The 25415-nt window shown below is 40.5% G+C and overlaps 1 protein-coding gene across 1 annotated transcript in view; it reads right to left on the bottom strand.

Annotated features, from left to right (window-relative positions):
- TXLNB (taxilin beta) overlaps window positions 1-9055 on the bottom strand; it is a 30912-nt gene extending 21857 nt beyond the window's left edge. The window contains exons 1-3 of the mRNA XM_013958927.2: window positions 8674-9055; window positions 6675-6766; window positions 1290-1460 (exon numbers count right to left, since the gene is read on the bottom strand). Of these exons, the coding sequence (XP_013814381.2) occupies window positions 1290-1460; window positions 6675-6766; window positions 8674-8869 (459 nt within the window). The 5' untranslated portion in view covers window positions 8870-9055. The remainder of the gene's footprint in view (window positions 1-1289; window positions 1461-6674; window positions 6767-8673) is intronic.
- Window positions 9056-25415: the final 16360 nt, after the last annotated feature.

Here is a 25415-nt window from a genome sequence, read left to right as displayed (position 1 = left end):
CTCACAGCTATATTCTCAGCAACATACAAGGAAATTTAGAGCTAGACTCTGAAGACCAGCCCCTGGGCTGATGGAAATGAAAGAAAATCTATTACAGTTAATGGAGGTTAAATTAGGTGAGATTCTTGCTTCTGAGAATTCATATATGTAATTCTATACATAGCTATATCCCCATAGAGAAGGGTTTTGAATAAATCAGATCAGATGCTTTTTGTATAATAATAACAATAGCCTCATTAACTTGTACTCCAAAGAGGGAGATCACAGCAGAAATATACTTCTTGAACCTAAAACTTTTCAAAAAGCATAATAATATTATAAATTTCACTTTTAAATGGCATGATGCACCAAGGAATTGGCAGACATGGTATGGATCCTAGTCCTTTGACATGCCTGAAAAGTTCCTTTTCAAACTGATACTCATAATCCAGACAACTTCTGCTAACTGTGTCAGCAACCTTCCTGTCTTGAGGCCTGATGTCTTGAGGCAAATATCTTGACTGATTAACCCTCACAGATCATTTGCAAATGCCCAAGTGCTCAAATTATATGAAAATACCCACCTGCCTCCTGAGAGTTCTTTATAGCAAATCACTAGATTTGCTCATATTTTGTTCATATTTTATTTTTATTTGTTCATATTTTATTTTGGCCATGCACATGTATTCACATGTACAGTCTCAGAGATCTGAAAAGATAAGTTCTGGAAAATCTAGCTGCTATGTCTTAAAAGATGAATTTCCCCAGCTGTCTGCTCTACCACTCTGCCCCAGTTTGCGATTGTTGCAGCAGTCAGCACAAGGGAGCATGTGCCTGTGCCCCAGCCTCCCCGGTTTTTGGTCCTACGCCTTAGATTAAACTATTGATAAAGACAGGCTTGAGTCGGACTGTGAGCTGGAGCAATAGGTGTACTTCTCACAGCCAAGCCTGACACACAGTAGTAATACTTGGCAGAAGGGAGATGGGAACTTGCCAAAGCAAATTCACCAAAACTGGTCTGTTAGTATTACTGACTTTTTTTACACTAAGCTCCCTGATAATATAGGAAGGACTTACAGCTAATGTAGGTGAACTCAGCATTCAAAAGTGCTTGGATATTTCCAAAGAAGGAGTAAAGGGGCCTTGGTGTAAACAGGCCTGAAGAGTAGACTGAAGCCTGAATACTATATATAATTATATCCTGTATGTGCAGATGTAAATGTGCCTTTCGATTTGATATTCAGGCCACATGGTGAGGTACCAATACCTTTCCCCAGACTGCTGGGCACCTTGAGAAGGCCACTACTAACCTTGAGGGTTTTGTTGTGTCTCTGGAGCTCCCGGCACAGGCTCTCGAGCTTGCTGCGGGCGAGGATGGCTCGGCTGTGCTCGCTCTGCAGCTGGTCCTTCTCTTTGATGACCTGCGCCTGTCTCTGCTGTAGGTACTTGAGCGTCTTCTGCTCAGCACGATGTTCTTCGAGCTAGGGATTAAAACAAAACAAAGCAGAAAATGAAAGAAAAGAAAATGAGCTCTCTGGTTTCAGGAAAGCCTCACACTTTCTTAACCTCTTAGGAAGTGTTTTGTATTTATCAGCACTGATGGAAAAAAAGTTAGTGACTTGGAGGAAAGTCACAACCCTGCTTGCTATGACTCCCATGCATGATATAGTGAGAGTGGTGAAGGTAATTTTTAATACTCTTGTTATCTCATTTCAGCCTTTTCTTCTTCAGCTTGTGAAATCTGAATTTATTTTGAAGGGCACCAGTTTGTTTTTATTTTAATGTTTAGAGCTGGAGCAGGAGGTAGAGCTTTATGCAGTGAGATTTCTGCAGATTGTGACATAACTCAACCACTATTCATTTTGTTTTGCGGCTTCATGAAAAAGAATTCCCCAGACTTCCTAGATACCCGGGAAGCTGTTGAAAACAACAACAACAACAACAACAAAAAAGGCACTGGAGACCAGGAATATAGTCTTTCCAAGGACTTTGCTGCCATCAGAGACAGAATGCTCTTCCGAAGGGCTGATCTCCCAAAAGATGTGTGGGCGCCTTGTCTTTGCCCGGCTCCTTTTGCCCCAGGAAGCACGTGGGGCTTGCAGCTGTGTTTCCGAAGGTGCTTGTCATCACTGGGAGTTGATTACATGAATTAACAGTCTTTCAGGCTCTTGACTCTGTGAAATTTCTGAAGAAAATATGGATGGGCCATGAAGTTTACTTGGGAACTTGTTATTTCTGCGGATGCATAGCTCCAGTTCCCTAAAGAGATAGCAGGGTATGCATATTTGTGTGTGAGGATACAGAGGGAGAGTAACAGAACTGCTAATAGCAGCCCCACACAGACTGGTCATTTCTTCTGACACATGTCTATTATTGGCTATTTTGAAAAATCTGGTGCACTGCAAATGAATACAGGAACAGAAATGTCCAAGAAGCTTTTCCCCTCTGAAGCTTTTAAACATTTCTTCTTCTTTCATTCCAGCCCACAGCAGGCCTTCTCTCTGTATTAAAGGCATACATATACTTTGTAAAACGTTTATAAAGACCAGATATATTCCAGTTATTGATGGCTGCAATATGCAAATCCTAATAATAATGTTATTATCAGCATTACATCATATAATAATATCGTGTCATTGGTATTAATTATTACCTACAGTACAACTGGGAAAGTTTGTGACTGCAGGTGAATGATATGCAGTTCAAACAAGAAGACAGTCATCAGGAATAATGTTTTATACTTTCTCTGCTCGATGATCTGTTTTCTGCAGATGTTCTGTAATTTATGCCTACACTATAGAGCTCTGTGTATTATCAGTCAAATCATAGCTAGTCATACTACAAAGCAATGCAATCACCAGCTTGAAGTATATTTGCAGTTTATGCTCAACTTTCAGCATGTGTATTGTTGTGTGGTTTTACCCCTGGTAGATAGAATAGGGGCTTTTACATCTAATCAAGCTGCACTAGCTGAAACCATTTTCCTAGTATTGTAGGGAAAAAATAGCCTCTCTGTAATTAAGGCTGAAATTTGTTTTCCTTTATAAGCTTGATTTTGGCCCCTTCCCCTTCCCTTTTAAGAACACAAAAAAGGTTCTTTCTGCTTCACATTTTGCATGCGCAGCCTGTGCTTAGCAGATAATGCTTTGTCCAAATTTTAGATGATTCACTCAAGCTGTGCTTGAGATAGCAGGCTGAGAATGAAATAGGTCTTAATCATGATGTGAAAAGTCTTCCAAGCATTTTTTACTTTTTTTTCCTTAAAAATGACTTGCCCTAGAAACTTGTATTTGAAAGTTCCCAGGAATATCTAAGGTATGATGTTACTTTTGCACTGAAGAAAGGAATTCATTGGTAAACAGGAATGACAAAATGGTTGCCAAGGGTAAATTATGAAAAACAATTAATGAAACATTAGCTAAAATTAGCTACAAATAGAAGGAATCCTTATTTCTGCAGGCTGACTGAGAGAAAGAAACTCTCAGTTTAGGAAAAAAAGTTTTGTTTTGACCCCATTGCAGACAATGACAATATTCACATTTATTTGTTACCATATAGTTCTTGCACCCAGAACTTGCAAGACCCTCAGGGGCCCTGAAACTAAACCAGTCACAAGGAATTATGCAGCAAGTGTTTGCAGGCAAAAGCTAAAATAAAGCACAGTCTGCTTTACTAACCCCAGTCACTCTGGCTACATCGCTATTAGTGAATAAAACATTCTCTGCTGGTGAGTAGTGTGGCACGGCTTGTGTCCAAAAGCCTAAACTCTCTTCCTCTTCTCTCCCCATAGGGCATAGCCTCATTCATGCTGACTATTAGGGAATACAGCCCCTGCTATTCCCTGATGCCTTCCCAGGCATTTTCTGGTGTGCTCATTGCTATAGACTGTGCCAGGGCATGGGCTAACAGTTAAATAGCATATATCTAGGTGAATGTGTGAAAGTCCGGGCTTTGCATAGGATCCTATTTAGAGGTAGCCTCTGAAGCCACAGCTAACAGCACTACTGTTTAATCTGGCTGAAGCCATTTTCAGCACCCATCTCAGCCAAGCACCATCCCCTGAGCTGTGCTAGAACAAGTACCCATGCAGACACGTGGTTAACCAGAGCAGGGAGCTGATTTGGCTGGAAAATAACTCAGCAAAAGCAAAAAGTGGCCTGAAATGTGCAATCTGGATGGGTAAGGGGGTGCAGGCAGAGTGGCAACTGCTACAATTAACTGCTGACAAGCTATTAATCACACTACACTCCTCAGCCATGCTGAGTGAGCAGTGTAAGCATTTTCCAACAAGCTTTTAGTTATATTTATTAACTGATTTATTTTAGTGACATTACACAGATTTACAAAGCAGAATGCCCAGTGTTCTTCTTTCAGCACCTTTCTCCTGCATGGGTTACTGGCAGTATGGCCCATGTTTTATACCCTACTCTGAGAATGCTTGAATGCAGCAGAGAATACATTATAAAAGAAGTCCTATTTCAGTTAATCTGTGGGCATGAAGTCCCTTTAAGCATGGGAAAAAGTACAAATTGCCAGAGACCAATTTATAAAATCAGAGGATTTTATGCAAAAAAAGGAAAGCTGAGTTTAGTATTATGGTGAGACATGGACACATCTGTGCATAAAACCAATTATAAAGTCAATGTTCTGCTCACACATTTTTCAGTACTCCACGAACTGCCAAAATACTGCAGTCTTTTCGTTTGTAATATTTGTACAAATTATGGTCATATAGCCCTTTAACTACTTAGAAGAAAGTCCTTGATCTGAAAATATCCCATCTTAAAAAGTGTGGAAAGAACAGAGAAGGGGAGTCAGGTAGCTGGCATGGCTATAGAGATAATATTATGGTTGTAGGGGCTTTGACTGTTCATTTCACTATGTTTTGGTTTCTCTCATGATTAGTCTCAGTTCTCTATTTTCTGATTTTCTACTGCCCAACATTTTATACTAAACCTTGTATTATTTTTCTTCTCATTAAATTACTGATATATATTTTAAATTAACAGACTCAAATACAGAGTTATTTAAAACTTGCAGAATGAAAAGGTAAGAGTGCCAGCCATCCTTAACAGCTGTGGAGTGTCAAACTAATTTCTGAAAGCAGAGATTCCACTCATCTCTATTCTGTGTTGGCTTGATAGTGTAGAATCCCCTCATATCTCCATTTTTCTTAACCTCTCAAGGAAGCAAACAGTGAAGGAACTGCAAAAGCCTAAGGCAGACCCATTTACAAATTACTTGCTATTAATTTCTATTGTTTTCCTCTCTACCTGAGAATAGTTTAAAGCACAAGCTTAACCTGCTGTCTTCTCCAACCGTATGAAAGTTTTTGACGATATTACTGTAATTCTTACCTCTACAGCATTTTTCTTCCACCATGGTTTTTCTGAAGAGTAACAGTCTTTTTAAACAGGGGCATGGCTGCAGTGCTCAGAGTCGGGAAGGACGAATAACACAAGTACAGATTTGGGGTTCTCTGGCATTCTTGAGTGTTGTGTTTTAGAAAATGCTACAGAAAGGCTGCATCTATCCTGTCTGTATTAGGTCTATACATGCTACCCATGCCTGAGTATTGGCTTGAATGCTGTGCTGTAAGATTCAAGCTTGTTGCATCCACATTGCCCTCAGAGGAAAAGTCTGAAGCCACTTTCCTTTGAGATCTCAACACCTTCTGAGCCAGTGGATTTACCCCAGACAAGAGTCAGAGTGTGGGCCAGGATGAAGAAGGTTTGGATGATCGGGGGTTTCACCTTTGCTTGGAGCTCACTGTACATGTGAGATCTTAGATTGCAATAATAGGATCCAATTCTCCGCTGCTTAATTTTATGAAATAATGTATATGTGTATAGTGTGAAACACTGTTGAAGAGTTTGCATTACCTGCTTGGTTTTGCTGTTGGGAATGATGTATGATGCAAGGAAAAGGAGAATCATGCTCTTTTGAAAAGATGCTGACAGAGAAAAGGCTTTCCATGTGTACCTTATTTAACTTACCTAACCAGGTATCTTACTTAAAATAACCACTGTTTAAAAGGTTATTGACCTATTGCAATACCTGTTACATCAAGAATTGGGATTATATGAACACCAGTGAATGCACTGGGGATACATGAGATGAGAATTTGGTGTAAAATAATCACGGATAATCTGTTAATGAAAGCAGTTTGTATGACAGGAGAAACACATGGATCTTGAAGAAGGGAGAGATATTTAGAGGATTAGAGTAAAATATTCTGCTCCCTGAAAAATGAAATTACACTCAGAGTATTAAAGACATATATAAACTTATGAAAAATATATTAAGAATAATGGTGAATAAACAGGTTTAATAAAGAGGGTTTTTTTTGTTATGGCTGTAGTCTCTCAACTGATTGATGAATCCATGTCATCAGTTATGCTCCATTATCCCAGAAGTATTTACTTAGGTTTACCTTGAACTACAGATATATTGCCTCATCAACTTTCCAAGTTCCCCTTCCAGATTTAATCCAAAGTCACGCCTGTCTTCCTTACTTTTTACTTTTTTGTCCTTCTCATCCATAATTTGTTATTTAACCCTCAGAATTATTTGGGAATACACTTTACAGGACAGACTCTACTACTAAATTAAGTCTGACTATGCTGCATGGCATATGTTTTTCACACCTTCCTGTACAGACAGTTTGCCCAGAAAAGAACTGATGATATACTAACCAACTCAGCATACTTCTTAAATAACAGGTCCAGCTTTTCCTCTGGCGTATTCAGCTTGTTCAAGCTTTGCATCAGTAGGGTGGCTTCCTTCCCTTAAAAAAAGAAGCAGACACTTAATGGTAGAGGCAGATTGTAGCTGATGTTGCTATGGATTTTTGGTGCCTTTCTTCCCACAAGAAAAAATGTGCTTGAATTTTCTTCTATTCCAGAACATAGTTATGTGCTATCTTCTAGCTATGAGGGTGGATTCTTAAAGGTGCTAATTGCACATAGACATCTAATGCCACTGAAAAACATTGGCTTTGTCCTACATTATCTGCTTTTCATTTAACATTTTTGTAACATGTCTGGGTCATGCATGTGGTACATTTGACTGGTATATGACAGGAAGGGCCTGGACCCAGAAGACCCCAAAGCCTGATCTCTTTGCAGGTGCAAACTAAAGCTGGTGTACTCGGCTCCTGTGCTGCTCAACCTATATAAAATGTAAAGAAGAATAAGTTAGGTACGGAGACTATGGTGAGGATGGAAACAATCAGACAGTAGCAGGTATTGCTAACCAGGTCTGGAATACATGATAGTGGTGTAAATCAGTTCCCTGACTTGGTGAAGAGATTCTGGATACTGGAGACAATACATTAACAGTCTGATAACTATCTTGATATACATAGCTAAATCACTGTGTAGACATTGTTCTGCTTCTGGGTTGATACTTTTGGTATTAATTTCAGTCCTGAGTACAAACTGGAGCTTGAACACTACTTGTTCTTGGACTCCAGAAGGTCCCTGGCATCCCTGGAGATAAGGATAGCTGTGGTGAAATGGGCTTGACCATGCTTTTCCAAATGGCCCTCTTCCCCAAAGGGCTGTGAGGGCCAATTTGCTTTCTTCTTTCTAGTGCACTCCAGGAGTACTGCTTATGGAGAAAATATACTATCTATCTCAGACTAAGTTCTCCCTACACCACCAGTATAAAAAATTCAAGACAGCTAAAATAAAGCCCATGAGTGCAAACTTGTTGCAAGTACAGCTGGAGAACTGTGTTTCAGTAGTGTTTTCACTCATCTTGGAGAAGTACCAATAAGTGCATCAAAGCCTAGCCAACTGAAACTGAGGAATTTTCTTTCTCCTGGACATTCAAGGAACTTGGAACAAAACTGCTATGTCCTATGTTTAGTCCCTTGTCTGTAAGAATGTCCTGCGATGGCTTTTCTGCAGGCATAGTCTGCTATTGGATTTGAGTTCTCATGCAAATGAGATGCTTGAAGATTGGTAGGAGTTAAAGGTAAGAAGGTAAATAAATTACACATAGCTAGACTGGGATGTAATGATATTGCTCTCTAGTGGCTGCCAAACAGAAAGGACAAACTTTACAAAAACTCGTAAAGACTTCTTTCTAGCTCAATTAATGGAGTCCTGCTGTGGCCAAGGGGACCAGTTTCTATGCTTAGAACGAACAAGCATATGGGCTGTGATGAGTCCAGAGGTTTCCTGGATGAAAAATAACCTGGGCATGACAGAGAATTTATTCTGTAGCTTCCCTCTTGGCCATTCCACATAGTAGCACCATTAGCTCAGTTATGATTGGTGAAAAGTCATATTTGAGGAGGCAGGGTAGAAAAAATATACTCACCCATAAACAGGATATCAGATTTTCCTTAGTCTAAGAAGCAACTTCCTTGTCAGACTCACAGCTTTGGCTAACTATTTTGTGTGGCCCAGTATAATATAAGAATCATGTGATATAATACAATCCTAAGCTTTCATCTTTTTAAAAAGACTGATATCTGATATAGCCTACATGTATTTTTTGGGTAAGTGCTAAAAAAAATTATTAGAGAAAAGTTGCAGCAATCATGATGCTTTTCATTGGTATCTAGGAAGTTCCTATTATCCAAGACAGGTTTAACGTGGGAAACAGCAAGGACCAAAGTGGTTTTATTTCTGTCCTAAACAATGACTCACAGAAGGGCTGCAGTGCTGCTGCATAAGTACTTGCCTAGTCCTTTCAGGATTTTCTTCTCCAGCTTTTGCTCCTTGCTGCCACTGGGCTCTTTTGCTCTTGAAGCATCTCCAGGAGCTGTCTTTTCTTTCTCACTCTCCTCGTTTGCATCTTCATATTCGGCATCCTCATTACCGGCTGATTCTCCCTTTTCAGGCTTGTCAGTTCTTTTAGCAGTGCTTTGCTTCTCCATCAGACTAGCAGCAGACCCATAGGTTTTAATAATGTCCTCCAGCTGCCGGCTCAGCTCCTCCGAGATGTCACTAACTGTTGTTTCAGGCCGGATGCTCAGCTGACCCTCGGGAGATGGAGCAGCTGGCTGGGACCTGGAGGCAGGTTTCTCCCTGTTTGGCTCCCTGAGGCTGTTCTGCTCAGGCGAGGTGGATGCACTGTCTGTAGGAGCGAGGAGCTGCTGCTTGGAGCAGTGATCACACGACTGGTCCTTCTCCATGTTTGGTGTAGTACCTAACAGTAAATAAATGGAGGGTTAATTTAAACACATGAAACTGTCATCTAACCATTCGCAAAGTTCGTCTAGCACATGAGTGCTTTTGTGGGGAATTTAAGGACAACAGCTTATCCCTTGGCTCTGGCTTGATGAATATGTTACACTTTTAAACAAACAACCAAGGTGATTAATCTTCAGGGAGAAAAGCAAACTTCAGACCTTCCAAGAGGAAAAGCCTGCACAAAACCACTAATTAAAAACCAAAGCTCCTATTCTTGTTGCCAGTGATACACAAAATGACACCAGACATTTATACCATTTCTCTCCCCGAACACACTTTTTGCCATGTGTTTACTTTTCTCAATTTGTTTAGCTGGGATGCTGGCTATTGACATGGGCAGCTTCACTTTACATTTGCATCATTTTCATTTTCTATTTCTCACCTGTTGGCACATTTTGAATCAATAATCACCAAAAAGGAGTATTTGAAATCAAAAACAGTGAATTAAAAATTGTGCTGTGCTTGTGAAGAGCCCAGCATGTGCTTGATCTGTGAATGGCCTGGCTTGGTACTGTCACAATAACAGCAAAGAACAGTTTGCAATAAGATAAACAACTGTAAACTACTCTTCTCTTGTACTTAAAGCATGCTGCTGACAGCTTGTTTGGCAAAATACAAAATACAGAATAAATCATGGCATTGTAAAACCAACCAGGTGTAACACGGTTGATATTTTGTGGTGTCTTCCCGTGTGAATTTCATATAATTTGTTACCAGTTTACAATGCGAAGTTTGCATTTTCCTGTCCTTTTGAAGAGCTACACTCAATCAGGCGGATCGAGACCCTTGGATGTACCTGAGTTATTCTGAAGCTGCTCTAACTCTTCTAGGATGTGGTGATGAGCAAGCCGGTGAGAGCTTCCCAGGCACTTGCTCTCCAGAGGCCGGGTCCTGCAAGGTGTGGGGTAGCAGACCAGCATCTTTGACTGTGAACAGTTTGAAAACTCAGTTCAGAGAAGGAGCAGCTCGGAGTACAGGCTGAGCTGCCTTTATCGCTGCATTGCCCTCCAGCCATAGTGCAGAGGAGCAGTGTATGCATCTGTCTTCTTACTGGAACTAGTCCACACTGCTGCTTGACTACAGACTTGATACTATTTATAGCCATGAGCCCTTTCTTTCTTTGTCTCAGTCTGATTTTTGTTTATCCCTTGAAGTATATGATTTATAATAGTGCCAGTCAGGTATCCGGTGAGGAATAAAGAGAGGAAGATTGCTTTGTTGCTTCTGCTCCAGTATGTAAGGTGGTTGCTTTCTTACCTTTGAAAAGACAACTTGCTTTGAAAACAAGGAGCTAACAGAGTAACATTTTGTTCCCTGTTCAGTTGACAGTAATGTATATTTCCATGGCATCTAAATTGCTGCAGTTTTCAAAATCATAAACTCACTTGGCCAAAGGCAGTGTATGATGAGAGAGATGCAATTTATTGCAATACGTGACTCAGTGTATATTATTAAACTCTTAGCAGTCAAAGTGATGTTTGGAATTGCAGTGATGGCCATTACTAAGGCAACATATCTCAAGATTTCATTGTCTAGCTATTTGGTACCTACTGATAAGATAGTCGGATATCTGTGTTTTATCATCTCTACCAGCTATTAATTGTGGACCCATAATTGAAAGCTTTGAGTGTGACTCAGGATGTGCCTGTTGCCTGTAAGATGTCAGCTACAAAGCCAGGCCCCTGCAGTCCTTCCATAGGTAGAACTCACCTCCATTAATGGATTGTGCAGGTAGCTGGAGCTCATCTCATGGACACTGTCAGATGGATGGATTTGATTCTTTATTTCCTGCTTTTGGCATAGTCATTATACTACTGCAAAGTGAACTTAAAATTCTATCAGTATGATTTGATGTCATAGTGAGTCTAATTTCTATTGAAAAATTAGACCCAACATGTGCAATTTAGGTAAATAATTCCAGTTAGCATGAATGTTAAACTACAGTTTGTGATCCTGGTTTAACTAGAGTTAATTGATTGCCAATTAATTCAAATTCAGTGTCATTATTGTAACTGCTAAACTAGAAGCTCCACAAAATACATGTTTATTTCTGACACATTCAGACTAGTATTTACAATTGTATTCATTAATTTGAGCTAATTAGCAATTGCTTATCAATCAAGCAGAAAAATGTCAGTATCACTGGTTCTTGTCTAGACAAACTCAGTGTCCATTTCAGAACAAAAGCTTCATAAAGTACATTCCTAATAAGGAATAGTCATTTTTGTAATATATTCATCACAGAAGGCAATCTGGATCACTGAATGCTCTATTTACATATATGAATTTCTCTTCTGCCTATCTCCCCATTGTATTTGTAACAAGGCACAAGTCGACATGGTTCTTGCTGCCAGAGCCTGAAGCGCATCCCACTCCTAGGAATTCAGCTGGTTAAGTGAAGGAGTTTAGCTGGCAGAGGCCAAAGACAGCGCCTTCACTGCTAACAGCTGTTGTGAAGAAAACTAGAAGTGAGGGCCTGCCCCTCCTTTCCCTTGGAGCTTGTTTTCAGCTTCACTATTGGCCCTGTCCATCACAGCTGGCAGCGGCAACGTCTGCCCACAGTCTTGGACCTCCTTGACTCTGGCCCTGAGCCAGACCCGCCAGCTTGGCTTCCCAGCTTGCCCTCGGACCTGCCTCATCACTGCGGATGTGCTGGGTGATCGTCGGACTGTGCCTGACCCTGATCACTGTCTGTGGACCCCATCTGACCCTGACGTTGCCCCACATCCTACCTCCTTGTCAGTGAGGCCCTTGGTCCTGCTGGCTGTGTTATGCTTGGCTGTCCCTTGCAGAGCAGCTGGCCCTTGCTGCCCCCAGACACTTTGCCTTGACTTCCTTCCCAAGTCCTAATGGTATCACTCATATATCAGCACAGGCTGGTTAAAATTTTCTCACTAAGTGAATCACTAAATCTGCAGCTACAAACACAAAATACAGTAGGCTCTAAATCAGTGATGGCTATTGATTCATATATCAATCAACTGTGTTTCTCAGTAATAAATGAAACACACTGGTGAATTAAAGAGGAACTAGATGTTTTGAATCAAGGACACAAATCATCTAAAAGTTGGCCTATGAGGAAATATTCTCTAGTATAATCTATATCATTCCTAACTGGAAAGGGATTGTTTATAATCAGTCTCTGAAACCATGGCAATTTACATCTGCTGACGTTTAGACCAACAATCTGGAGTGGTAAGTAGAGGTGAGCCACAGAAAATACCCAAAGTGATGAACCTTTAACTCAAGGGTACTCACAGCTTGTATCATGCTGAAGTATTACACAGACAAGAAAATATTTTAATATTTTACTCTATTCTCTTTTAGTCTAAATTTCAATCAGAGATCTGATTACTACTTTCAGTATAAACACAATGTCTGTTAAGGCTTCTGCATCTTGTTTTGTGTAACAGCTTTCATAATGTAACAGGATTTATATTTAGGTAGACAGAGCAGCTATTGTCTGCTGAAAAAAAAAAACACTTACAGCCTTTGATATTGGAAAATTTTACTGCAATTGGCCCCAGTCCTCCTCTTGCTCCAGCCTGTTTAACCTTGATGTATATCAGGAATTCTTTCTTATCAGGCCATAAAAGACTTACAGTGCTAAACTCAGCAAGCCCCAAAGTGCTTACATTAAATGCTGTCTTAGACACAGTATTGTCTAAAAATTAGGTGACTGAGCACAGCAGGGGAATTCCTTGGTTCATTGACTTCCAACAGACTGAGAGCAGGATGACCGAGCTCAATTTTGACCATCTGCCTCTTGACTTCTGCGACTCCTGCTACCATTACTGTTGTCTCCAGGCTTCTAAATGTCCAACAGGGCCTTAGTCTATTTTATGCAGTGAGGCAGGGGAACGACCAGTTAGTTGACTGAGCTTGACTCTTGGATCTTGTCTACTCTTTTCCTACTGTGCTCACAAATCCTGGACCTGTTCCATGACCCTCAGATCAGTATCTTTCTTGACCCTGTTTTTTGGATGAAAGCTAGATCCCAGACAGTTGTAGTTGCTACCTACAGATATTCACTCCAGATGGTTAATAAGGTTTCATTTTCATTGGGAAATAGAGTTAATACTATTGCAATGCGTTGTTCCTACATCAGCCATGGCATTTGGAGTTTTAGCCACCTCTGCTTAAGATAAAGCTAGACTGAATTTCAAGCCCAGATCCCAGGTGTGTGTTCCACCTTGATTCCCAGCATAATTTTAAAACTCTAAGCCTGTCCTGTCACCAACAAAGTTAGAACAAACCAGGCTACTATGCTGGACTCTAACGTGTAGCCGGAACAGAACCGCAAGTCACTGCAGAAAGGTGGTTTGGGAGTTGCTATTAGCTGCGCTTCAGCTCCGGCTGCCACAGACTAGCCAAGACCCAGGGCCTGGCTAGAGAAATGTTCCTCCTCTCTTCCACATGCCAGAGGTGGGAAACACCTCTGACAGCAAGAGGGTATTACTGGGCCAGTGCTGGCTTGGGGATAGCGGCCTCTCCATTCACCTCCTATCACAGTTAAAATACTTGGCTTAAACCAGGAGAGCAGTGGAGCACCCTGGGACACAGGCAAGCTCCAGTCTCTGGAAGTGGCAGACACTCCTCTGAGGGTGATGCCTCTCTGCAGGAGTATGCCTGGCCATACCTGCTGTCTTGCAGTCAGATTGATGCTTGGGGGCAACAGCAGTGAGTGGATCTGCCCACAGGGCCAGAAGACACCAAAATGGGCTAAGTACATGGCGTAGCCAGAGCTGCAGTCAGAGGCAAGAGAAAAAAAACGTGCTGCTAAGTAGGGTCTGGCAACACATTGAGTTTGTTAGGCTCTGACAGTATCCCTTAACATTTCACGTTTATGGCACATTTTGCATTCGCTGTGCTTTGAGGTCAGTCAGTACTTCTAAAGTAAAAGGTCAGTCAGCAAGAGCCAGAGCCTGATTTAGCAGAGCTGCGACAGCCATTCCTCTGCTGCTGGAAAAAGTCACGCATGCAGTGCACCGTGTCAGCCAGCCTCTCCCACTGCAAGAGTGGACACTCTGCTGCTGTCATGGGAGACAGTGTCCCAGCACGAACGGAGCACAAAATAAACGTTCTCTTCTTAGCTCAGTTTTGTATATTGTCATAGAGTTTTGTTTATCTTTTTTAAAAAGAAAGCTTCCCCTTCCTTCTCAAAGGAATTTCTTTATCCTTCCCTTCTTGCAGCTTGAACTTCTAGAGGGTTTACAAACTTGTCTATATTTAGTTCTTGCCTCCCCATGTATCCAGCAGAAAGACACATGGCACCTGCTCTGCAGCCAGAAGTTATTTTAAGCACTTCTAAAATGGGTAATGGTATTTAGCACTTTATGCTCAAAATTCACATACACATACACACACACAAATTCTCTAAAACAAATAATTAGACGAGACAGCATATGCCAATAAAATCTAAAGCATTACCCTGACATTACACCAGACTGAACTACAGCACAACTTCAAAGCAGCAAATGTTAAATTCAGGAATGGCCTATACTAGTGTAGCTCCAGTTACCCTTCAGAAAAATGCATGTGCCTTGTTACAGTCTAGACACTGTCCTATATATTACTTCAGAAAGCAGTGATAAAATCAGCTTTATTAATTACATGCCACACTTGAATAGCTTTAGAATTCATGTACAACTTTCTAGTACAAAAAAAAACAAAGAAAGATTTGGCGGTTTCATGGCACATTTTCATACAGGCATGGAAAGAATCCAGATTCAGAGACTTTCTGAGGTCATTTGCCTCATGTCTCATGTGGCATCTGAACCTCAACCATTTATTGCTGTAGAAAAACAGCCATGGTCCCTATTCTCGCATAAAGGCAAGCTCTACCAAAGACATCTCAAATGTTTTTAATCACTCTTTAGAGAAGCATTTCTCATATTCACCAATGCCCTTAGATACTTGCCTGTTTTCTTTACATGTGCCACATGGTACTTAGGTTTTTAAGGCTATTCCTAGAAAACGTGGGCTGACAATCCCAGAGGGAAGCACTTAGATTAAAGCCATTGTGCCATACCAACAAGCAGTGACAGCAAGGAAGCTGTTCATCAGACTTACCAGAGCAAGGAGAAGAGCTGAGTGGAGAAAAAAGTCAGGCAGAAAGCTCAGACAAGGGCAAAACAGCAACAGGACACTTGTACTATAATCCTGCCGCTGAGAGAAGAGGGACAGGAAGACCAAGTGAGGGGGGAAGGACGGAATGACACAGCAGGAGAAAAACACTCCAGAGACTGAATGCAAGCTTTGCAGCGGACTGGCTCTGATAGGCGAGCAGAGAGGCTGCCTGCTAGTTGGCAGTGTGACCCAGCTATGTTGGCTATTCCCTTCTCTGACAGAGATAGGATGAGTGATTAGAGATTCAGGCCCTTAGAAAGAGAATAAAGGAAGGATCCTTATGCAGCTGCTATCCTTGAAAGTTATGTCTTAATCCTTCAAGGACTTGATGGACTGTGCTGTGTGAAATCTGCCTGTACAGACCATGGACTGGTCAAACTCGTAATTCTTTTGTCTGCACCAAAAAGACTGGGATGGCTTTTCAGGATGTGAGCTCTCAGCTGTGTCTGCCCTTTGCAACCTGGATTTGGGTTGGATTTATTATGAACCAGACTGATCTTTGATCATAGACTCACAGGATAATTCAGGCTGGAAGGGACCACAGGAGGCCTCTAGTTCAACCTCTTGCTCAAAACAGGCTCAGGTATGAGCTCAGACCAGATTGCTCAGGGCTTGGCTTTAGTTTTGAAAACCTCCAAGGACAGAGACTGGACAACCTTGCCGGGCAACCTGTTTTCCTGCCTGACTGTCCTCAGGTGAAAAAGTTTCTCATTATATCTAGCCTGAACCTCTGTTGCTTCACCTTATGCTCGTTTCCTTTTTTCCTCCCACCTTGCACCATTATGGAGCATCTGGCTCTGTCTTCTCGATAATCTCCTTGTAGGTACTGGGGAGTTACTATTAGGTGCCCCTGAAACCATTTCTTATCCTAGCTTAACACTTCCCTCAGCCTCTCCTCATGGAGAAAGTGCCCCAGCCTACAGCTACCATGGTGCCCCTCAGTTGAAGGTACTAGCTTCTGCCATTGAGCAACATTGCTAAGGAGATGGCTGGTGTAGTTGTTCCTCTGAATCCTGTAGCCCTCAAATAAATGCTCTCATTACTGCCAAGGTAACCTGTCTGACCTACTTTCTGCATATTATTGTGTCGGTTTGCATTGTCCAGAAGTTGTCTGTATAAACAGCGGAGCACTCATCAGGCAGCTCAATTGCATGCTGTTTCTCAGGGACCAGCATCTTCCACTTCTGTACTACTCATGCAGCATCTTGAGATATCAGATGGCCTAAGGACCCTCTGCTGTGCATTCCCTAGAGAGAGGTGCAGGTCAGTTTAATGTGCAAGTATGCAAATAAGCGAGAAGCAATAGGCAGGTACCGGAAATGGTGGCCAGTGAAGAAATGGGACTTTGGCTACAAAAAAAAAATAGTAAGGCTCAGAACAACAATAGGAGGAAAAGCATGTGTACGCTACAATGACTTGGGAGTATGCCCTCAAGCTCACCAGTGTTGCATGGCACTAGAGGATCTAGAAATGCTTTGCAGCTGATTTATGAGGGATATAAGAGAAAACAGTACTGGATAGCTCAGCATCAAGGAGTACTGGCTCAAGAAATACTCCATATGTTACCAGCATCCCAGACTTTCCTTGGAGAGAACTAAAGGCCCTGCAATATTTGTGGAGACAGTGTATGAGTGGAGGAAAGAACACACACAGAAAGACTTTGGGTGGTTTCTCATTAATAATTTGCAATTTCTAGTAATTTGTCTACTTGGAAAAAGCAGCTCATATTATCTGGGGATGTGTGGGCATCAGGGCTTAAGGAAAAATAAATTCTTCATATCTTCTTTAGACACTGGTGGTGGCTCAGTAGTGCTCCTGAAGAAGTCACAGATTTAAGAATAATGAAGGGAGCTGACAAGGTTGGAAACTTCTGCTGAGAATGTTTTGGAGGGGGTTAGAAACTGTCTGGACGTGTTTTGAGAGAAGATAAAACTCTGTGGTTGTCTATGATATGGCAGAATGAGTGAACAAAATACAATGGAAGATAAGAGTATTTGTACAGGCTCCTTGTGCTTCTTCTGTTTTGACTGGAGAATTCTTCCGTTCTTGTCCCTTGTTGATTTTTCTTTTGAAATAAAATCATCTCCAGGGTTTCTGGGATCAAAATACACTACTGATCTACCAAGGAGCTAAGCAACAGCTGAGTTGCAGTAAATAACTGAAGGATATTCTCACTCCTTGGCAAACATGAGGTAAGACGTTCAGCTTCACCCTCTTTCACTGTAGTTGAAGCTTATATGTGTTAGCTCATCTTTGCAACAGGCTAACAGCATGCACACAGATCGTTAGCACAGCTCAAATGACATGCAATGATACACTGGGTGGTAATACCTTGGTCATATGTTTGGGACATCAGAGGGTACTGAAAACAGGAAATTAGTTGGCGTCATCGTTAGAAAAATTTGCCACAAGAAATCCAGAGCTACATGTCCTGAATAGTTCCTAAAAATGCATGTAAAGAAAACAGTTTCTGATACAGTCAGGAAAGAGAAAGGGCCATATAAAATCAGTGTTCCTGATTATGTAGGTAGTATATATATGTAACTACAGAAAATTAAGTGGGATCTGCTGGATTTTGGCCAAGAGAAGCCTGTGAATTGAAACAAACATCTAAAGAATGGGATAGGAAACTGAGACTGAGAAATTTAGAGTCTGTGTTGAAACTGTCATGCAGCCAATTTATATACTGAAAACACTGGGCATTCTGAATCTGCATGCTGGGATGGTTACACCTGATGAGCTGAGACTAAACCAGAGGAGTGAGCACACTGAAAATGCTGACTGTGAAAGCTGCATTGCTGTTGAGGTTTCTGTTTTTGGAACGCTTTGGGCATTTCATGTCTCTGTTTAGGGGAAGAGAAAGAAAAGCTTTCTCTAATCCTCAAGAAAGAGAAGAAATGTAACTTCCCCACATTAAAGCTACACCCACTACTTCAGAGTTTCCTGCTACAAGGTGGAATTTCTTTTCCAATTGGGTTCTATGAGCTGAATTAGAGATCCATAACCATATGCTCTTCATGGCGCAGTCAGTGGGAATGTTACATAGGAATTGCTTGTCTTCTAGCCTGTTTCTGGATTACACATGGATAAAAGCAACCTAAATTGACTGAAGAAACAGACTTTCTGGGGAAAAAAATAATTTAACCATAATTTTCTACCTATATTTATCATTTGCTCTATATGATATTCAATGCATTCAGCCCGCATGGAAGGACAAGTTTCTCATTAAGTCATTGCTATTCAAGCTTTTGGTTTCTCTTCTTGTCTTTTTTTGATGTATCTTTTCCTTTCTTCCCCCAGGCCATCTCCCTCAGCTGCAACATTCAGCTCCCACCTGCTGATGCTCCCCCACCCCCACCCCACTGCTAATGTCATTGGCACTGAAACTCTTATTTGTGGGGGTTTTGTGTATTCTTTTTTTGTGTCATGGGAAGGTTTAGGTGAAAGACCTACAAGTTCAAGTTTACAGTCTCCCTCTCAGATGCTCAAGGGCTTACAGAAATGCAAATTCTATCTGCAGGCAATACTGCATTTCACCATTGAAATACTCATTTCACCATGAGCAATTACAAGTCTTAATTTCTTTTTCCTACTAAATGAAGGTTTAATTTCTGCAGAAACCCTAATATCCCTTGGAAGCCATGCAGATTACTTTGGCCTGCTTTCCAGTCTCTTTATAGGAGGTGAAGAGTCTAAGGTCTCCTGCCTTATGCATTGTCCAGAAGAGAGCAGTCTGCACCCCTCTGAAGGCAACCATAGATGCTCTACTCCAGGAGACCATGTCTGCCAGCAGAACAAGAAAATCTGGAGGCAACCATTCCTAATCACATCATACACCTGGATGTTGACTGCAGTGGACTGCCATGGCTTGGCACTTCAGTGCCAAATTTGCATCAATAAGAGTATAATTTTTGGATTCTAGCAAGGAAACCCCTTTAAGAATCTGGAGGAGTTCCTCATGGTTTTGCTGCTGAACAGTTTTTGATTTAGTTTTGAAAATATATAAGTGTTTCAAATTATACTGTAGCTGGGCAGAATCAATTCTTGTAATACCTCTACTTCCATTAATTATATTGCAAATAAAATTGGTCCGTTCTGTTTAAACACACACCATAATATACTTATACCATAATACACTTATATAATGTACCATAATATACTTATACCATGATAAACTTATGTATATTAGATATACAATGAAAGTATAACATATCTGAATAATTTTTTTTTCAGAAATAGCCTTCATAAAGGCTCAGTGATGTGTAAGCAGTGGTCTAGAAGTCAGAAGCTTGCTGAGTCTGGTGGTGTTTCCCTGCTGTGTGCAGCTATACCTGAATGAGTGTTGGGAGAGCCTGCAAGGTCCCACAGCTAAGCTTGTCAAGACTGATCTCCACTGGGTTTAATTTACTTCTATAGAAATGCTGTAAACATCTGGACCAATCAGACATTTGGTATGGTGAGCTGCTCAGGAATCATTTCTCTCTTGCTCAGTCCTGTGTCAAAAAGAAAGGGAAAAATAACATATTTGCATTTATTTGCATACGTAAACCAGGTGTTACACACTGCATCAAATTTCTACAGATTTCCTAGTTTCAAATCAATCTCAACAGAGTTGGGAGATTATGATTTGCCTTCTAATAAGATTTTATGACCTCAAGGGTTTCTCATATACCCAAGGTTTGCCAGGTTTTCTCTTCTACTATTCGTAGATCTTGGCTACAAATGGCAGTTAATAGCACAGTCAAATTACCTGACATAGAAAATCCCAATAGGTAACAGACTTAACTATTTTAAGCAAATAATTTAATTCTAAATCTACATCAGTAAGAATATAATTTCTGAATCTTAGCAAGGAAACCACTCTACGAATCTGGAGGAATTCCCCACGGTTTGCTACTGAACAGTTTTTGATATATTCTTGGAAAGATTCAAGTCCTTTGAAACCTTAAGGGCAAGCAAAATCAATTATCAGGGTTTCAATTTTCTACAGGCAATTTCCATCACTTCAGCTTGCCCAAGAGATAGACTCGCCATAAATACATTATGCTATATGCTATTTGAAGAATTTGGCAAACTGGTGAATAGCTTCATTTGAAAAATCACACATAAGGTAAAGGAATCCCCCAGGTGAGGCATGCAGTCACACCTGAATGCATCTCTGCAGCCTGGAAACAACCCTTGTCCAATATATACAGGTAATTTATTGGGAAGAAAAAGAGCAGTATTATCTGTTTTCAGTTAGCCTGGTGCTGCAGTGACATTACTGCTGATTTACACCATTATGAGCTAATGTAAAATCCAGTATGAAATTTCAAAAAGCTACTGAATCCCAGGATAATTTTTCTCTGAAACTGTCTCTTTTAGTCCAATTTTATTTAAAAGTGATGGTCCTCCAGCTAAAAATGACCTTCTATCAGACTGTGGGAAGAGAGTTGGGCCAAGTCAAGCCGGGATATTTTGTGATCCTGCCAGGGGAAATCTCTGGGCCCAATTCAGATGTAATCATGCTGTAAATTACATATCAGATGTAATTTGGAAGTAATTTAAATGCCAAGGGTGCATTGGTCAAGGGGAAGTTGTAGAGAAGAAAATTAGCTATTCCAGTAGGATAATGTAAACTGACTTGCCTTATATAAAGCTCTCTCCCACCCTTTTTTCTCTCTCCCACCCTTTTCTAGCCCCTTCCATTTGCTAATGATATTCACTTGCATCAGTTTCACTATCAACATGCAACATTTTTTAGACTGTTGCTAGAACTGGCTTGTAAAAATTAGAAATGAAAAAGACCTATTAAAGGCTCAGTCCTGCAGCTGCTCCATATGTGGAACTCCCATTGATTGCACAAGCAACACCTGCTAGTGAGCAGACTAGAGAATAAAGCAAATTAGGAACTGAAGGCTAGCCCTCTCAGCTGTATGGGCTGTACATGGGTTGTAAAGCATCTCATAATTAGAACCAAGCATCTTTCTCTAGAAAGGACAAGGTCCAAATTCCGGTGACAATGATAAGTAAGCTGGGGGCGGGGGGTGCTGAGCAACACCAACATTATGACTAACCTATCTAAGACTACAGGAGAGAAGAATAGAGACTGATACAATGGGAATGACATAGATTGAGATAATATTTGAACAGAGCTTGTAAATGATAGGGACATTTGTGCTGAAAGACAGAGATATGTAGAAAGAAAGGGAAAATAATAGACGCAGTGATGGTGAATTAAGTCATAATGAAAGCCCTATTTTACAGGACAGAATGGCTGATGAAATGTTAGTTCGGGAAGAGCTAACAGTGAATTGAGGCCTGGGCAGTACAACTGTGTAATGTCTAAACTTATTGATGGTGTAAACACCAATGACTTTTTTAAGACATGCATGAAAAGAGAATCACTACAGGAAGAATGTAAAAGGAAGCAAAAAGTATATTGGCATTAACAGACTAACGGATCAAAACTGTGAAACAGCTTTAAGTGTACATGTGGATAAGGGTTTTCTAGCTGTCTAGGCAGAATCACCTTCTCAAACATGCCACATTTGGGGGATCAAATGAGTTAAGATGGAGGAAGAAAATAAAACCCAAAAGATGAAGGGATGAATAAAGAAAAGAAAATCAGACTGACTTACATACTTTATTGAGCTGAAAGACAAATATGACAGAGGTGACACCAATGTCAATACTTTCCTTAGAATATAATAAATATTCATTTTGGGTACATAAAAAGCTTATGCAAGTCATATTTATTGTGAGAAGCAAATTTGGTCCCTAATTTAGATCACGGACTTCAATGGGAGTATACAAATATATATGTAATATATAGTCTTGGATACCTTCAGATATACCTCCAAAACTCTACTACTGCTATGAATTTTAAAAGTTTTTCCCTCTAAATGCAGTGCTCTGAAAGAGAGTATGGTTTAGATTGCAGTGTTCCTCAATAACCTCAGAGCAATTATGTAGACTGAACACTCCCAAACCAGTTGAGTAAGGGGAATTGCTGAAGCAGGGGAAAATCAACTATTTAGCACCCCTCTTGGAATCAGTGAGAACAATTTGGTTTCACTCTGATACTCTAAAATCATCAGCAACCATCTGTAATATTGTTTGTGTTCCTATGACATTGGAAGACATCCCTAATTACTGTTTCCCTTATTAAACTTTTTCTTTGGTGGTTCGTTACATTTTATAAGCCAAAAATATATTCTACTACAAATTCATGGCTTGCTGGTTAAAATATTTAATCAAACTTTTAGAATTAAAGATGTAGCAAAAACTTTTGTAACAGCAATTTCCAGTTGTGTAGTAGCTTGCATGCAAGAATCTAATATTATCTATTAAGCAAGTTCAACATCAGGCAGCAACAAGCTACAAAGCACACTGTATTCATTATTTGAAAGGGTAAATTGAGGCATAAAGTGTTATATGTTAATAAACAATAAATAATGACTTGCCCAATGTCATGCAGATGGGAACAAGATGTGTTGGGATTATTTTCTACTTTAATTGTGGCATGCTTGCCTTATACATGAGGACTGGAATTAGAAGCATACTTAGAAAGAAAGGGAGTTCTACCTCACAGAAATGTTGGGTAAAGCCCTTATTGCAAAGGGCTTTATATCTGTTGTGAATTTCAGAGGATTCAGCTAGTCAGCTTGAATGAAGATGCTCTATAAACTGCATTGTTTTGCACAGAGTGGGAGGGCTAAGTTAGGTAAATGATAGGACCAAGGGCTTAAGTGTTAGCCAGTATAATGTACTCTTCCCTATTCAAAAGAACTGTCCACAGAACATGACCATGGAAAATCGAACTTGGAAATTTACATGAAATCTGTGGGACCTCCAAGCCATTTGAGAGGTTGTGACTATGACAGCTCACAGAGGACCATGAAAATAAAAATCTGGGGCTGTCATATTGTCATTTTAATAATTAATAAGTGTTACCTTTTCTCAGTATGTTTTCTTTTCTTTTTTTTCTTATCATTTGGCCTCCTACCTTCCTTCCCTATCTTATAACGTAGTAATTGTGTAAGTTCTCCAGGGCCAGGGCCACCTTTCTGTTGCATGCTTGTACTGTACACTCCTGCTCTCTGGTTGGACCACTGTGTGCCACAGCAACACAAAATAACAAGCCATTCACCCTCTTTAATATTAGCCTCTACTTTTCAATGAAGAGACTCCCTTAAAACTCTTAAACCATAAAGCTAGGCAAATTTTGAAAAAAGAGTGGGGTAATAAATGGGGTTAAAATAAATGCATTTAGATTTACGTTCATTCTATCAGCATCTCTTCTATGAGCTTTGTTCCCTTTAACAAGTCTCAGTCATTTCGGAGCACTGAGAAAGACAACACTGGCTGTAGTGGCTGAGAGAGTGAATCTTTATCTCAATAACTTTCTTACCAACCTGCCAGTCACCCTTAGCACTACATTGAAGAATATCCTTAGGGTAAGAAACACATTTACCCAGAGCTATTTTTTTACAGTTTTTCTGTTGGAAAGAGACTACTGGAGAGTATCCTTCTACTCTGGTAAGCTTCACACCAACCTTAGGGCCACTTTTATGCAATATAAGCAGTAGGAAAACAGCCTGCCAGTGACCAGCAGTACTAAGTGAAGAATTTTCCTTGTATTGCGGAATGCATGTGGAACTTGAAAGTTCTCTCTCTGCCTCCACAGGCTGTATGGAGTAGAGGAAAAAGTGCTTGTTGTGAGCTTTAGTCACTGGGAGATCATCCAGTAGAGTAGGCAGAATAGTCGCTATTTGGAAGGTTGTAGATTGTTTCACCAACCAGCGCATGGAAAAAGATCTGTCCTTAGTCTTATCCTTCTTCCTCATTTATTTGCCAAACAAGCGTAAAAAGGAAAAAGTCATTGGAGGGCATATTGAGCAATAAGTTGCCCAGAAACTTCCTGTGTGTCAACCAACAGCAAACAAAGAGAACATACAATTCCTTTAAATCTGGCCTGTGTTCTCTTTCCTTTTATGTCACCAGCTAATGTTTGACTAGCTGGGTCCTTCTAATGCTTTATCAATGTCAAAGTCCTATTCTGCCATTCTGTTCCTTCCTAGAGACCCACAGGTCACGGATCTTCCAGGTAACCTTGATCAAAAAGTAGAAGAAGAGAGAAATGCAGCATTTTAGCATGATCATCCATCTCAGGTAACAAATGCTGAGGAACTGTGAATCTAGTAACTGCCTTTGTATAAGCTGGCAACTTGCATTTCTAAAGGAAAGTATGAAACCCTCCCTGCTAACAGTGGATGCTTTACTGGCAGTCTGAACTGGCTGGATGATGAAATATAATATACTTCTATTTCTTCACTATTTAGGTAGAATAAACACAAAGAGGAAAATATCCATACCCCTAAGAGGTAACATGCATGAATGTAGAGAACTCACACTGCATATACTTAAGTTTCCTTAAAAAGTAACATGCAATTTCCTCACAATGAAAGAGGCTGGCATAAGCCACTGACCAAAAGCAGTTTGGAGTTTTCAGGCTCTTCACTTTTGGGAATAAACATTTTAGGAAAAAATGGTCAATGAGATTTAGCAGAAAGTATCTAACTCTGCTTTCCAGCTACATTCCTTTCCTCTTCAGGAGTTACAGGTCACCTGCTACCATGGTGATGCAAAAAAAGAAAGCCAAGGAAGAAGATACTTTCAGGTTATTTCACCTGATGCTGAGGGAAGAGGTCATCATAAAGTCCCATTAAAGCATTATTAGAATTATGATGACAATAATAAATAACAATATGCTAATGACAGAGGAAAACATGGACTGGAAAATATTGCAATCCATTCCTGACCCAAGCACCACATTAAGAATATACTCAAATACATGATATTATTTGTGAGTGAAGTTACTAAGGACCTTGAATTGGCACCTGGTCATCCTAGTGACTGTGAATCCTGACCCATCTTAAATTATCATCATAAGCCAAGGGGTTGGGAGTTACAGAGGATGGTTATTATCTGCACCTGTAGTGCTATGCTCACACAGTATTTTAACTTTTTCAGTTGGGGACTCCAGCTATATCATTCCAGATTCTCAAGAAGGATTTACAAGACCTTCGTACTCTAGCCAAGCAATGAACAGTCCTGTTA

Source organism: Apteryx mantelli, chromosome 3, assembly GCF_036417845.1.
Source record: "Apteryx mantelli isolate bAptMan1 chromosome 3, bAptMan1.hap1, whole genome shotgun sequence".
Taxonomy (NCBI): domain Eukaryota; kingdom Metazoa; phylum Chordata; class Aves; order Apterygiformes; family Apterygidae; genus Apteryx; species Apteryx mantelli.
This window is presented reverse-complemented; position numbering and strand designations above follow the sequence as displayed.